This window comes from Falco naumanni, chromosome 6 (assembly GCF_017639655.2).
Source record: "Falco naumanni isolate bFalNau1 chromosome 6, bFalNau1.pat, whole genome shotgun sequence".
In the NCBI taxonomy this organism is placed as follows: Eukaryota; Metazoa; Chordata; class Aves; order Falconiformes; family Falconidae; genus Falco; species Falco naumanni.
In genome coordinates this window covers 17,449,756-17,464,880 of record NC_054059.1, presented here as the reverse complement: position 1 = coordinate 17,464,880, position 15,125 = coordinate 17,449,756, and the positions used below count along the sequence as shown (strand labels likewise).

The following is a 15,125-nucleotide window of genomic DNA, read 5'->3' as shown; positions in this document are numbered from 1 at the left end:
GGGAGACAGCAGACTGGCTGCGGTTGGCTGGCCCAAGCCATGGCCGCATCCTTCTGCTGCGCATGGAAACTCTGTTTCCATAACACTTATGTATACAGAAGGTTCTTCATTTGAAGTTCCTGTAGGTGCAGGGAGGGAAATAATCTGGCGTAGCATTTCTTGGGTGTGGACTTCCTCTTTGATCCTATTCCATGACTGCTCATGTGTAAGTGTTAGGGTATGTGACAAGGTATATATCAGGGTTTGGAATAAGGTGAAGCTGCAACTGAGGTGCTGTTTAGCCCTGTGACAATTGGCAGTGCTTGCGGTGTAGATCGTCCCCCTGGTTCTGGGACTTCTACAGATACATCAGATGTCAGACCTGGGAAAGTTGCTCTTTCTGCTACCTCAAGGGACCTTGCGTGTGTCAATGAGAGTCTTCTGCATGTTGCTCTGTTTTGCAAGTGGCACCCATTTTTTTTTATGATGATGTAGTTTAAACAAGAGACAGCCAGCGGCTTCACTTCTGATGCCACGAAATACACACTCTCTCCTCATGTTCATCTTGCTGGTGCCTACAGCCAGAGCAGGGCTGTGCAGTCCATCATGTGAACACAGCTGTGGAGAAGATGAGGAGAGGAGGACGTGGGCATGGCAGCACTGGCAGTCCTGACCTGGCCATCGCTGTTCTTCACCGCAGACCACAAGGAGGAAGATAAAAATCCATGCTTTGTTTCAGATGGGGGGGGGCCTTCCTCCTCCCATCGCCTTGTGGCCCCGAAGGATCCGATTCCTGCCTCTTGTGTCCACAAACTTCTGCCAGTTGGGTTGTGAGTCAGTTCTCTTCCTCCAGCCCAGCCACCTATTACAGATACATGGTGGCAACTGCCCCTTTACGTACCTTGGTGAGAAGCAGAAGGGACAGGGGCCAATCTACCCCTCTAGAGAGCAGGAAAAGCAGTTTCCGTGGTCCTTCCAAGTTTCTGAATGGGAAAATATCCCAGGTTGCACAGGCAGTAGTACTGCGGCCGGTCCTGGAAGGCTGCTTACGCTTTTATCTGCTCTGGTTCCATGGTTTGTGCTATTCGCGCTTCTAGGGTAAAACGCCGTTTTGCTGTTGCAGAGGCTAAGTCATAGGTGACATGTTTGGACACAGCGACAGCTGTTCTGTGCCTGTGTTTCATTGCAGCTTCTATCGGTGTGGAATTAAAGCCCTATGCAAGGGAAAAAACGTTCAGCTATTGTAGATGGGGCTTAAAAAGCAGGTATCAGTTGTTACTTACCAAATTGGCAGGGGAAGAATAGAAGGATCTTAGGAAATAAAATGCTTGCGAAGTGTGTATCATGGCTACAAGTGGTTTCTCTTCAGGCTGGGAAGCGTTTTTTAATTATCTTCTACAAAGACTATAGAGAAATAGATGGAACAATTGTTCCGATGAAATTATTTCCATGAACTCACAGGCAACAAGACTTATCCAACTACACGGAACAAGACTACTCAGGCAATTAATTTAACGAGAGCGCTTGGGACATGATATCATTCTCAATGGATGAGCCTGTGAAAACAGCTATTTTGAATCACAGCGGGATAAGCATACAAAACAGTCTCCCTATGCAACAACACCCCTCCTCGCTCGGTGCCAAAAATTGGTCTGTTTGAGCCATTTGCCCAAACCTGGACTTCTGGGATAAGCAAATTCCTTTTTAACTACTCACAGCTGGGGCAAGTAAAGCCAATGTGTGACTTGAAGTGTTGGAACCAACGCTCCCAGCAGGAGCCTGAAGTACGAGGGTGCTCCTGAGAGGGAAGGGACCATATTCTACAGTCAAATGCCATCCCAGAACAAGTCGTTACTAGCTGTAGGTCCACTGCCTTGGCTACTGTAAAACAGATACTCTCTTTTTCTGGCGTAGCAAGAGAACACTAACCACTTTCCAGTAACCCTTTTCGTGTCATCCTGGACGGTAACAGCTGGGCACTCAGGGCTGGCACCGGGACGATGCGCTGTCGGTGGCAGCATCGCGAGCGCCTTGTGTTGGGAACGCCGGTCAGGCTCTGCTTGCGGCGGGGGCTGCTCCGCTTCGCCGTTTCCCAGCTTTTCTCTCCCCGCCGACAGGCGGCTGGAGCCTTCCAGCCTTTCTTGGTTTCGTCCTCCCGTGTCTTGCCCTTTCTTGTGTTTCCCTTTCTGAATCGTTCTACACACAGAGGCAGCAGCCGGGTGGCGGGGGCTCGTTGCCTGTAACGGGAGGGCGAACCGAGGGGCCGGCGCCGGGCGGCTGCGCCCCGCAGGGCGGTAAGGCGGTGTCGGGGCCCCGTTACTGCTCCCTCAGCTGCTGCTTCGGCGGGAGGCGCGGGCTGCCCGGGCCCGACTGCTCGTGTCACGGGGGGGCGGGGGACAGGCGCGGGGCAGCCGGGGGTCCCGCCGCGCCGCCAGCCGCTCTCGGGGGGAGCGGGGGCGTCCCCCGGCAGGGTGCGGGCGGCCGGGCAGCGGGGTGCGCCGCGAGGCGTGGGGAACAACGGGGAGCGCCTGTCCCCCTGCGGCCTGACCCCCCGGGGCGCGGCCGGCTGGCGGGCGAGCTCCCTGCCGTACGCAGCGCCGCCGCCGCAGGGCGAGCGGTCCCGCCGGGCCGCCCCGCAGCCGGCCGGGGGCAGCCACGCCGGGGGGCGCGGGGGGCGGGGGGCGGCCCGGCGGGGCGGGGGGCGGCCCGGCGCGCTGCGTGAGGCGGCACCCGCGGGGGCCGCGGCGCGGGGGCGGGGTGTCCGCGGGGGCAGGCGGCGGGGCGGGCGCCTTCTTTGGCCATGAGCGAGGTGCCGGCATTCGGCCGCCGCCGCCGCCTGCGGGACGCGGGGAGGGAGCGGCCGCAGCGCGGATCCGCCGGCGGCAGCAGGCGGGTGCTATGGCCCAGGCCAAGATCAGCGCCAAGGCCAGCGAGGGGGGCGCAGCAGCAGCAGCAGCAGTCGCAGTCCGGCGGGCAGCTTCGAGGCCGCTTCTACCGCTCCACCTCCATGGCGGACCGCTCGAGCCGCCTGCTCGAGAACCTGGACCAGCTGGAGCTCAGGTGGGCCCCGGCGGGCGGCGGCACCGCTGCGGCCGGAGCGGGCCCGGGCCGAGGCGGGCAGGGGGCGGCGAGGCCGGGCGGCGCCGGGCCGGGGCAGCCGCCGAGTCCCCGGCCCCTCGCAGCGGCCCGGCGGGAAGGGAGCGGGGCGGCGGCGGCGCGGGGCTTCCCGGGGCGGCCGGGGGAGCAGCAGCCCCCTTCGGCGGGGGCGCCCTCGAAAGCGGCCGCGGTGCCGCGGCCGGGCTGCGTGTGCGTGTGCGCGGCCGCCGCGCTGCGGGAGCGGGCGCGCGTGCACACGGGCTCCCCGAGGAGGCGCGGGACCCCCCGCCGTGCCCGCGCCCGCCGTGCCCGCGCTGCGGGGGACACGGCGGTGCCGCCCGGGCTCCGCGGCGCTGCGGGGCTGGGTGCCGGCGTGTGGGGCTGCGGGGCTGCCCGGCCTCCCCTCGCGCTGCCGGGGCGGTACCCGCGCCCTGCGCCCCGGGCCGTGATGAGCCGCGTCCCTGTAACGCGAGCGGCGCTGCCTCCCGCAGCTCGGCTGCGATTTTCCGAAGTCGCTGCTGCGGACACAGCGCGTGTGTCAGCGTTGTGCCCAGCCACGTCCTGCCAGGACACGTCCTGCCCGCTCCTGCCGCTTGTCGTTCCCCACATAATCCCATTTGATTTTTCCCTCCCCCCCCCCCCGCTTCAGCAGCGCGAGAGGCCGCTCCCTGCCCTTGACCGCCTCCCTCGGCCCCGGCCCGGCCGCGTTACGCGGCGCCCTGGGGCGGGCGGGTGCGCAGGCTGCCGCGGCCGTGCCGGCCATTCACCTGCGCTACAGCTGCACATCCATCAGCGGCTTTCACAGAACCGCCCGGAACGTTTCTGGTCATTAAAAGAGCTCTGTGGGATACAGGAGTCGCCTTTTCCCCTTTCTGCTTGCTTTACTTCGCATTATTCAGGAGCGGACTTTATGTGCTCTTGTAATTAGCCTTTCCCTTGGTTTGATTAAGTCTCCTTGAAGTCCTTCGCAGACTTCTCTGAATTTGACTAAACAAAATCGCTGTCTGCAAACAAGTCTCGCTGCTCACATCCAGGTCTAGCGCATGAGTATATAATCACAAAGTGAGCATCAGAATATGCAAAAATGTGTTCTAAATTTGCTGAGCGACTCTTGAAATAAAGCAGACGGTTTGGTTAACCAGAAATTAAGCCGCAAATTAAACTTCCCGGTTTGCTCTGGGTCTTTCAAACAGGCATAATTCTAAATGCGGAACAGTTAGGAAAAGAGTCGAACTACTTTGATTAAAGTCACTCAAGTCCTGGATTTTTTTTCCATGCATAGCTAATTGGCCTCGTTTCAAAGTAATTTGAATGGCAGGAGGAAGAGCTTCCACACTTCTTCTCCAGCTGGTTTAGTTTGGTTAGAGACTCTTGAGACATTGCTTGTGAATATAATAAGTGAAAATCTGTCAGTGAACTACAGCCTTTAATTAACCCCCTCGACAATCCTCAGTTCTCCAGTTGCTTAAGGTCGGCTGAACCTCGAGGCAGCCCTCGTCCCTTCGGGAATGCTCCGGATGGAACAGCCTTCCCTTTCCCCCCTCTCTTCTACCACCGTAGATGCTTTTCTGACAGTAACGGGGTATTTTTGTACCTCCCTGCTGAGTATTTGCAGATGGACTTTGTTTTGTAGGGAAAGCGAGCGGGAAGGGGGGATTAATTTGGCTGCCAGGGAGCGAGCCCCGGCGGGGGTGGCAGTGGGGGCGGGTGGCACGTTTGTCCCTTGTAAGGGCTTGGACTTTCATGTTGCCCTGGCTGTCTGTGAGTGCCAGGGTGTCTTGGGAGCAGCTGGAACCGGGACCAGAGTCTCTATCTATGAGTCACCGTGTTCTGGTGGTTGTGTGAAGTGAACATGCAGTCCTAGGTGTAATGATAGATGAGATAATTCGGGCTTTTTTTTGTCATCTCAATTTTTGTTTTGTCCTTCAGAACAACCGTATCCTGCCACCCCACCCCACCCCTCCTTTGTACGTTCATGGAACTGCTCACCTGAAAACAAAAACTCAGTTTAAGCAGCTGAGCATGCCAGGGTGAAACCCCCTGCCTTGTCTCCATCCAGCGTGCTCAGCTCCGTTTCGGGAAAAAAGCCACACCATCTTCAGATGTTTCTTGTTTCCTTTGAAAACTTACCTGCACCTCCAGCGTGCGAGCTTTAATGGTGAGCTCTTTAAGTCAGTCCGTAGTTTAAAGGCCGGAGTTATTGCAGCTGTCGTAAGAAAGTGGGTATCGAGTTTCTCATCTGGAAACAAAAGCGTAGGCTGGTCCACCTGTTCCTCGGGGGAATGCTCTGCTCATGTACGTGGTATGTAGGAAAGAAAGGCACTGCCTTGCTAAGCCCTGTCCGACAGGGGACAATCAGAAGTAAGGAATGTTTTTTTAGTTTAGGTAATGGATGGAATATTTAGTTGATGGTCAAAGTGACACATACCCACCACAGCATCCAGTCGTTCTACTTTGAGTGTATCTCGCCTCGGTAAAGCCTCGCCAGCGTGTTCTCTGGAGCACTGACTTTTCCTGAGGCTGGTGTGAGTGGTTTCCCTGGGGTTTGGATTTCTACCCCTAAACTGCTGTTGAAATGATCCTATCCCGTTGTTTTGACCTCCGTGTGATCCAGGTCCCCAGCAGTGACAGCTGGCCCTTTCCTCCACTCCCTTGTCTTGCCTTTCCCAGGCCATTTCCCCCATCTTCCGTTCAAGTGTGTAACTCCTGCTGGCTGGTGGGTGCCTGAGGTGCTACCGGTGTGCTGCGTTACCACCCTGTGCCTCCACCCTGCCCTTGAGAGGTCTCTGAAACCCGAGTTTATTTTTTAGGAATTTTTTTGAATGGATAGCAGAGGGGCGTGGGAGTCCTGACGTGCTGCTCCCTTGTCCCTCTGCCCCAGTGGCAGGAGCTCCTGCGCCTCCCTCACCTGCTGCTGCACGGTGCCGGGGCGGGTGCTCATTGTGCGTGCCATTTGTGGAAGCAAATACACTAAAATTTAGATTCCAGTGGATTTTGGTTGTGTGGCATTCGCTATTGCAGTTGAAAAAGTGGTTAAAATAATTCCCAAGAAGCAGTTATTGCTAATAAGATAGTTCTCAAGATTTGGTTATGTGACTTTCGGTCAAATAATGTCAATCAAAGTTCTAGTTGGTGAATTGGGGCGGGGGCGGTAGGGTTGCAGTATACAATCCCTGATTCCCATCACTTGGCTTTTAGGTCCTACCTCACGTACCAGTAGCTGGCCGCTGGCAGCGGTGATGTTTTAGGCACTCTCTAGAATTGCACCAATTCAGGGTGCATCTCTGCAATGCAGTTTTTCCACATTCTTCAGAGGACCCAGCAAAGCTTGTGGAAATCACAGATTGATCCACCTCCTGAAGGCAGACCTTTCAGTTTCAAGTCTGTACATTGATATATCAAATTGGATTTTTAAATGCTATTAAAGTTGAAATTATGCACTTCCAAACTTTAATTTTAAGCTTTCCAGAGACCACAATGTGTTTTTTAAATTGTGAAAATACAAGGTTTTTAAAAAGGCATGCTGAGGCATTTATGAAAATATTGCTAGACTTCCTAAATTACAAAGTGCAGACATCTGAATTATGAAATGACTCCACCTGCCTCATTGCTCTTCCTAACCAGTCCAAAATAATAATTAAAACTATTCGCTCTTGGCAAGAATTTGCATTGCATTAACTTTTCCCACTCCTCCTCAGAATGAACATTAAAGGCAGGGCCTGAAGCTTGTGCTTTCACTGACTAAATTAGGCTAAATATTTCATAAAACAGAACCATTCCGTGAGCAGGCTGTATGTGAAGTGGGGCTATTTATATCCTCAGATGCTCCTGTTCTTTTGCCTTCCTTCGCCCTCTTTTATTGCTGTTTTTCCAACGTTACCAGCCCTCAGCCAGCCTTTGAGGAAGGAGCGGCAGCTCTGTACCTTTCTCAAGACAGGCCCTCATCTGTGGAAGCAGCAATGAGCCATCACGGTTGAGGGGCAGCATCCAGTAATGCTGAGGAGTGCAGCAAAGCATTGAAGAGACCTAACGAGGTTTTAGTTTTTCTGCCCCTTTTCTGGACAGGTTTGATAAACATTTCAGGATAGATGGATTCCTGTGCTGCTTACAGCAGCCAGACCTCCCCAGCTGCGCATCGAAAGCATCTGAAACCGTCAGCCAGGTTCACGTGATGCTCTTGCTTTTCTGTGGGGTCTGGGAGTGCAGAATTTATATTTTTGGCACAACTCTTGAGCCAGTTGCAGCTCGGCGAGACCTCTGCGAGCCCCTGCCTTCAAGCCTCCGGGGCAGAGCCAAGGGAGAGGGACGTTTCCCTTATGTTCCAGGTCTCCAGAGACGGTTCCCAGATGTGCTTTCCCATTATTACCTGGCAGGATGCAAAAGCTCCCTCCTTAAAACCACGGTGGGGAATAAGACATGAATTAAGGAACTGGACTCGGATTTCTAGTGTGGCGTTTTCACGCTGCCTATGGCCGGATGGGTCTGGACCCCCGCAAGGCGGAGGGCAGGCTGTGGGCACACACCTCGCAGCTTACCAAGACCGAAACGCTACCGGGGAGAGCAGTTTCTGAGGGGCTTCCCTCCTGCCCTCACCACACCACGCAGGAGTTTCAGCGCAGGGAACAGGACTGGAGTGGGGGTCTTGTTTTGGGAAGGAACCGAGTTCCGTGCTTCCCAGCAAGCCCCGAACTAGGAGTTGTTCCCACAGAAGCTTCTTCCCGGTGTGAGTCACGGTGACCATCGCTCCGTGGAAAACGCCAGTGACTGTGGGGACAGGCAGTCCAGAATCTTGTCCAAGCGAGCAAGGCATGCCACTTGGTGGGGGAGCCCTTGTCACGTTAATAAAAGCGTGTGAGCTTTGTCCCCCTTACCTGTTTTTCTCCCTCGTTAAAAGGGTCATTTGGCTACAAGGTGGCATTAGGAGTTTTCTGGAGTGTCTGTGGCTTTGTAGGTGGGTTGCAGGGGTTCTGCACTGCTGGCCTGGGGGTGGCGGGGGAGCCAGGCCCCCTTGCTGCCTTCATCCCTGCAGCTGCAACCATCACCCCCAAGTTCCCTGATGGGGACGCGTCCCTCTCCCTGTGAGTTAAGCAGCTGATAATAATTGCCAATTAGCTACGGGACTTCTGCTACTGGGCTCTGGTACCGACAGGCTCTGGATACCCGGACCAACTGCGGCATAGGATGGCACAGCGCTGCCGGTAAAACAGAAGATTTAAGTTTGATCAAATCACTGTTGTTTTGGGATTTTTTCCCTCTGTCTGTTCATTATATTGAGTCTTGAAAAGTGAAGTTAAGATACGGGAGAAGGTAATGAAATCAGAGTCTGACTCATGGATAATTAAGAGCTGACTGTACTTTGTAAGCTGAAGTTTAAAAGAACAGTTCTTGGCAGCTATATAGGTGCACAGCTATTCTATTATTTAAACGTTTTGTTTGGTTCAACCATGTTCAGGGTAGAGGCTTTCCGTGACGCAGCATCTGCTATGGAACAAGAGAAAGAAATCCTGCTAGAAATGATCCACAATATACAGAACAGCCAGGACATGAGGCACATCAGCGAAGGTGAGAAGCTGCTTTGCCATCCCCTTCCAACTGACCCAAAGCCAAAACAGCTTGCACCTTGGGGAGCAGCTGTGTCTCATCGCTCGCTGCTGGTGAAGGTACGGGCTCTGGAGCCAGCTAAGGCCACTGAAGGGCTGACAGTTACCCTGGGATCCCCTTTTTCTTGACTGTGTAAATCCACGTACTGTTCAGATGGATGGTCTCGCATGGATGCCACCACTGTGTATGACAAGACCCACATTCCGTTCGCTGATCGCTTTTCAAAATCGGGGTCAATATTGCTCAGCTGAGGGAGAGAAGTTGACAATGAGGATTAAATATAGTGGAAAAACCAGCATTTTAATGGCTTTGACTACTGGACAGGCACGAGTACTACAAAGCGTACAGCTTGTAAGAACCTGATGATTAAGATTGTTGTCATGGTTGTTTGATACACGGCTTTAAATATAGTCCCTAAATCTGTACGTTTTACATTAGGTACTTTAAATTGCTGGTTTATTGGCTTTTCAAGAACCTACATGTCAAATATGTTGCATCTGTATTTTAGGAAAAAACTTAAGTTTTTAGAAAACAGAAAAACAGTTTTTTCATGCCCCCTAATTGCATCTGGTAGTCAGAAATCAGTTTTCTCTTTATGGCCTTTAGGGGTACTGTCTAAATCTCTCTCGCAGGGGCACAGAAGGTCGTTAACGTGCCAGTTCTGTTCACAAATAATGTTTCCTGATCATATTGTATACTTCGCTTTAACGTGACACAGCGAGCATTGTGTCAGCAGTGGAAAAGCATCGCTTACATTTTTGGTAGAGCTTAATGCCTCATCTCTAATCAGAAGATCCTGTGAATTAAGGAGGACTTAGGCAAATGCAAAAAAATAGTCTGGCCCCTGGAAATCTTGTTGATTGCCACCCAACCTTGTTTATTGCTAAGTTATAGCAGTGCAATTGTCTTGATGATGTTAATTGCACAGGGAAGCATTCACCCGTAACCTAGAATGCTTTATTGTTTTTGATTTAGGTGAGAGAGAAGAACTTAATTTGACTGCAAATCGCCTGATGGGCCGAACCCTTACTGTGGAGGTTTCCGTAGAAACCATCCGAAATGCCCAGCAGCAGGAATCCCTACTGCATGCCACTAAGATGATTGATGAAATTGTCAATAAACTTCTAGATGATCTGGAAGATGCCAAAATCCGCTTAATGTCGCTGTACGGTGCGTGCACATCTGATGTGCCAGCAGGACCCATCGATCAGAAATTTCAGTCTGTGGTAATTGGATGTGCCATTGAGGATCAGAAGAAAATCAAAAGGCGGCTAGAGACTCTGCTCAGAAACTTAGAAAATTCTGAAAAGTCAATCACGTTGTTGGAGCATCAGAAATCATCTGTTCGACAGTCTTGCAACAGCAAACAGGATTAAACTATCTTTCTGGCTACTTCTGGCAAATTGCAGGATGAGCAAATCGCCATAAAAAGCACACGCGTACATATGCACCCACATGCACCACAGTATCTCTGATTGCGAGGTGCGAGCGTTTCATGGGGTTTGGTAGCATTGGTGTTTTCTTTTGGCAAGAAAGAATGCTATCAGTTGTCCTGTAGAGTCGATATCGCTCTATTGCAAATTGTAACTCTGCTTCTGCTGAACTGTCAGAAACCATCAAAATCTAGCCTTTCCTCCATTCTCCTGGGATTTTTTTAAAACTAAAGTTGTTTTGTCATATCATGAGATTTCGGCTTTTCTCTGCTGTATACGTAGTGTGTGAACCAGACTTTTGGGAACAAAAGACAAATGATGGCAATAAATCAGAAACTTTAATAAACTGTTCTACGTTTTTTTCATAAACAACACACTGTCCTATTCATTACCATTTATTATTGGAATAATTTGGCATTATTCGTAAGTAGATAACAATACTTTCAAGAGACAGTTTGTACCCAAGGAAAAGCAACACATCCATCCAAAGGTCCCAACCAGGGCTAGAAAGGGGCTCCGGCTCTCACAATATACCTTGAGGTGACCCATCCTGCCTCCCACTATCTAGCTGTAGTTTGAGGTTGCTGCGTGGTTTTTTTTTAGAAGCTAAAGGGGAATTGTATTCTATCAGCTGCTACTCTGCAAATTTGTTTTGCATCATCGACTGTGAAGCCACAGATCAAACGGCTGAATTCTCTACAGGCAGATGCTGTATTTGTTTCTTGTGTAGGATGGTACTTTTTACAATTGGCGTTAACTTACTTTTCAGGTGAGTGTTTTTTTCTTTTTTTTCTTCTTTTCCTTTCTTTTTTTCCTTCCACCCTCTCACACTCTGTAATTTCTGTTCATCATGGCCATGCTCTGGGGCTCAAAAGGTGCAGATCTTAGGGTAAGCCTGGAATTTTGCGACCTGTAGCCTGTCAGTCCTGCACTGTTTCCCCAAAGGGTGGTGGTCACACAAGGGGAGCAGGGGGTTCTCTGCCTCAGTGCTTGGCCTTCTGAATTTGGCTCAGATTAAAGCTCCACTGGAGGGAGCTGGAAGATGATGCCACCAACCACAGGTTCCTCGGTGGCAGTGGGCTGCCTTGAGTGTCACAGCTGGATGCTCTTGGAGTACCAGCCCAAGGTGGGAGTTCTTTATGTAGGCTTCTGCTGCTCAGCCAAAGCTCTGGAGCGCGGTGGCTTTGAACTCCCTGTACGTGTGCAAGCAAACACCGACCGGCCCCTGGAAACCTCGGCAGCTCTCAGGTTACCATCGCTGCATGTTATTCAAGAAGCGGCACTTCAGGAGAGTGCTTTCAGAACGATCAAAGTTCCAGCTTTGAGATTGTGAAAGGTTCCTAAGAATTTGCTGAGATTAATTGTATAATTACACTTTAAAAGTAACTGGTTTGTTTTCATAAGGTTTAGATTCTTGTGAATTTTAACAAGCAAAGTAAATCCTCTGCCTATTTTAACAGCATTAAACCCCTTGGCAGTAATACACAGCGTGGGTTGTTCTCAGAAATCATGCTGTGAAATGTTGAACACAGCTTATTGACGCTTAGAATATTCCTTCAACATTTGGGGGTTTTACGGCCATTATAAGCTTATTCAGGCCAGAAGTTTTTGTTTTGTTTTTTAGATCCTCTTAATTGTACCAATAGCTAAAAGTATTTTGATAGCACTTGAACAAATGGTTTTGTTCTTGAGGACAAAATGAAGCGATCACAACCTGCATATCTACAGATGAGTTAGTAGCGTAGGTTAGACTTACTTTAAGTCACTGGTTTATTTTTTAAATTCTTCTGTTTGCCTTCTGCTTTCCTAAATCCTGTGTTACCGGACCCCCACGAGGTCTGCAGTACAGCCACTACTACCCTCGCCTCTGCCTTAAAATTGCAGACTAACATGCCACAGCCATTAACGATCCCATAGAGCTGAACAATCTAATTTTGCAACCAGTGACAGTGTCCTTAAACGTTTCTTTCACACAGTCATACAGTAAGACACAGCATAAGCCTTTTTTTTTTCTTCTTTTTTTCTTTAACTGTAGTTTCATACTGGCTATCTTAAAGTAGCTGCACATAGTTGGCATCAAACACAGGATGGAAATCTACAAAAGAAATTTTTTCTTTTTCACTATTTTGTTTTTCACTATTTTGAAGTGCTCTGTTGTCAAAAAATCAAAACACAGTAGGCACAGCTGGGCAGACATAAGGCAGCTCGGTCAAAGAATATGTAAGAAAAACCAAAGAACTTTTTTGTTCCATTATCTCCCGAGCAATAAAATAGGCTGTGCTCCACTCCTCAGCATAAGCCAGTTGAACATGGGACATTTGTAAGTACGAAATGTTTTCTCAGAGAGGCCAGAAAGAACAGAGGTGTTTGCAGCGCTTACCTCTGGGGCTGGCCACGGGAGCCACGTTAAATGGCCCCCCAGCAACAGCACGTGGCCGCACAGCACATAAAACCCCCACCCAGACAGTGACAAAGCTTCAGTCTTCACTTCATTGTAGCTAAGCTCCTCCCTGAGCTAAAAATACGTGACCATAAAACCGTGAGTCGTCTCACATTTCAAGATTTTTTCTTGCCTAAAACATTGCTAATTAATCCTTATAGGGGGTTAGTTAAGCAAGCAAATTGTTTTTCTGTGTGTAAAGCTGCCTGCAAGAGGAAGCAGAAGTATATTACTTCCCAGATTCCTGAGATACCCGACTAAAAAGGTAGACCCAGATGCTGGCTTGTGTTTTCCTAAAAAAGGACGAAAACCAAACCAAACCAAACCCCCAACTAATCATGCACTATTTACTTATTTCTTTTCAGAAAATGCGTCAGGCATCTGTGATGCATTAGTAGTATTTTAATGCCACTTTCAATGTCTACACCCATTCACTTCAACCTTGTCGCTGTATTAGCCGGACCAATCACGAAAACCAAAATGACCGTAAGGAGCAGGACGGAATCCATGTTTTGTATTATCTGAACTCCGTGGTGAAGAAAGCGGAGGCAAGAGCTCAGAAACAGCATTTCTGTTGGATTGGGGTACCCTCAAAGGAACAAGTGTGGGCGTCCAACGTGCTGCCTTGGATTCCGACTTGGCACCACAGACTAGTATCAGGCACAAGTTTCTCAAGCAGATTCAGGTTGCACAGCTCCAGGGTTACAGCTATTTTGTGAAATTTAATACGACGACAATTTAACATAACCACAAAACCAAACAGTTTGGTATCAGACCAAACAGTAATCAAACAAACATGTTTAAATTGCATGACACGACTAATGTCACTTTTCAAGAGAACAGCAGAATGAATTTGTCGGGATTTTACAGGAATGGCATACACAGAATATTTAGTTTTAAACATTTATTTTTCCACTTGAGGACTTATGATAAGTTATGTTGACTTTTTTTCTAAAAATATATTACATTTACTTGAGATCACAACTGTGGTAAGAACAATTAGGTACATTATCTGATTCAACTATTCAGGTACTCTTACTTGCAAGTTCACGTGTAAGCAATTTATTAGTAACGATGCATCTTTATCTTCACAATGAGAGTGGTATTTCTCCTGATCCACATTAATTTTTACTTTTTTTGACCAACTTTACTCAGTTCTGCTGAACCACATTTATCTCTGCGACAGAAGAAATAGCACTACTCCATAAATTATTCATCAGTATTTCCCTACTACTAGAAACCTGAGAATGAGTCTAGTTCCGTACTAGGACTCACCTGGCTCTGAGATGACTCTTTCAAACAGTTCCATGTGAAGTGTTCTGTAAGTTTCTCTTACTCTGTTATAGCACCTTTCATCTTAAATGCAAGCACTGCTGCATTTTTTCAATTTTGATTACCTGTCTGGATGCCATATTTAACAGAGAAATACTTTCTTCTTTCAATACTATTTCAGCATTAAGGAAAAGATACACACAACTGTTGCTTCCTACAAAAAGATGGCAAGGTAGGTTTGATGAAAGCAAGCTTGTTGGACCATGCTTGCTCCCTGGTTTATGTAAGTAGCATTCGGGTACTGCAACTTCAACCAAGGGTTGATAATTATCTTTAGAAAAGCAGTAAGGGGCTTAGGGACCATGACCGGAATCCAAAAAGCATGCTTGTTGGTTTGCTGTATGACTGAAATCCCACAAGAGGGTTCTGGAGTGCAAATTATTAATTGTGCTATTAACTAGTAGCTATCAACTTGAACAGATGAATTAACAGGTTCAAAAGTGCATGTTCAGCGAGTATTATGCATGTACCCCCGCATAACCTCCAGGCAGTACGTGTTCAGCTGCTCAATTCCCTTTAGTATAATGTACATCTACAGAAGTGATGCAAAGAAAAACTACGTGTGATATGCTGTAGCTCAGTGGGAGGGGGAAAGAAAAATTTTACTGAAGCATAAAAAAATTAAACAGGAAATCAGACTGACAGTATGGTAATTCAGGCATTTTGACTAAAAAATTTAAGCATTGCCTTAAGACACACTGAAAATAAGAAAGCTCCCAAACTGTCTTAAATGGATTTTTTTTTTTTTTAATTAACCACACAACACACAAGCACAAAAATCTTAGCGTGATCAGTCTTACAACTTTGAGATTTGTTATTTCCAGTTGGAAATACATCCCTAGCATTACCGCTTTGCATCAAGTGATGCCCCACTTACTGGGAGGATACCCATTCACTGAATGGATAGAACATGGGAGTGACAGATGCTTTAGTGTCATACTCCTTAGTGAATGCTTATTTCACTAAGGCATTAACAATTACTGAAGTTTCCTGCTAGTGGTAGTATTATCAGGCGAAATCAAAGAATTTTGGCAAGATTCAGATAATACAGCCAACAAGCTATTCAGGAGATAATAACTGATAAAACAGGAGTGCAATTAGCTTAGTCTCACAGAACATTTTGTGGCTTGTGATAGGAACATCTGTTGCTCCTGATCCAGGGTGCTGATCTGTCACACAGACACACAGAGAAGGGCATTTTGATTATCAGCTCTACACCTGCAAGTTTTGGTAACTAAAGCACA

At 48.9% G+C, this 15,125-nt stretch overlaps 1 protein-coding gene across 1 annotated transcript; it reads left to right on the top strand.

Moving 5' to 3' along the window:
• The first annotated feature begins 2,759 nt into the window (after positions 1 to 2,759).
• On the top strand, positions 2,760 to 10,451 carry BAG2 (BAG cochaperone 2). Its single transcript, XM_040598332.1, is given in 4 exon segments — positions 2,760 to 2,918; positions 2,920 to 3,039; positions 8,528 to 8,637; positions 9,652 to 10,451. Coding segments are annotated over 4 exon segments (672 nt in total). The 5' UTR covers positions 2,760 to 2,877; the 3' UTR covers positions 10,053 to 10,451.
• Positions 10,452 to 15,125: the final 4,674 nt, after the last annotated feature.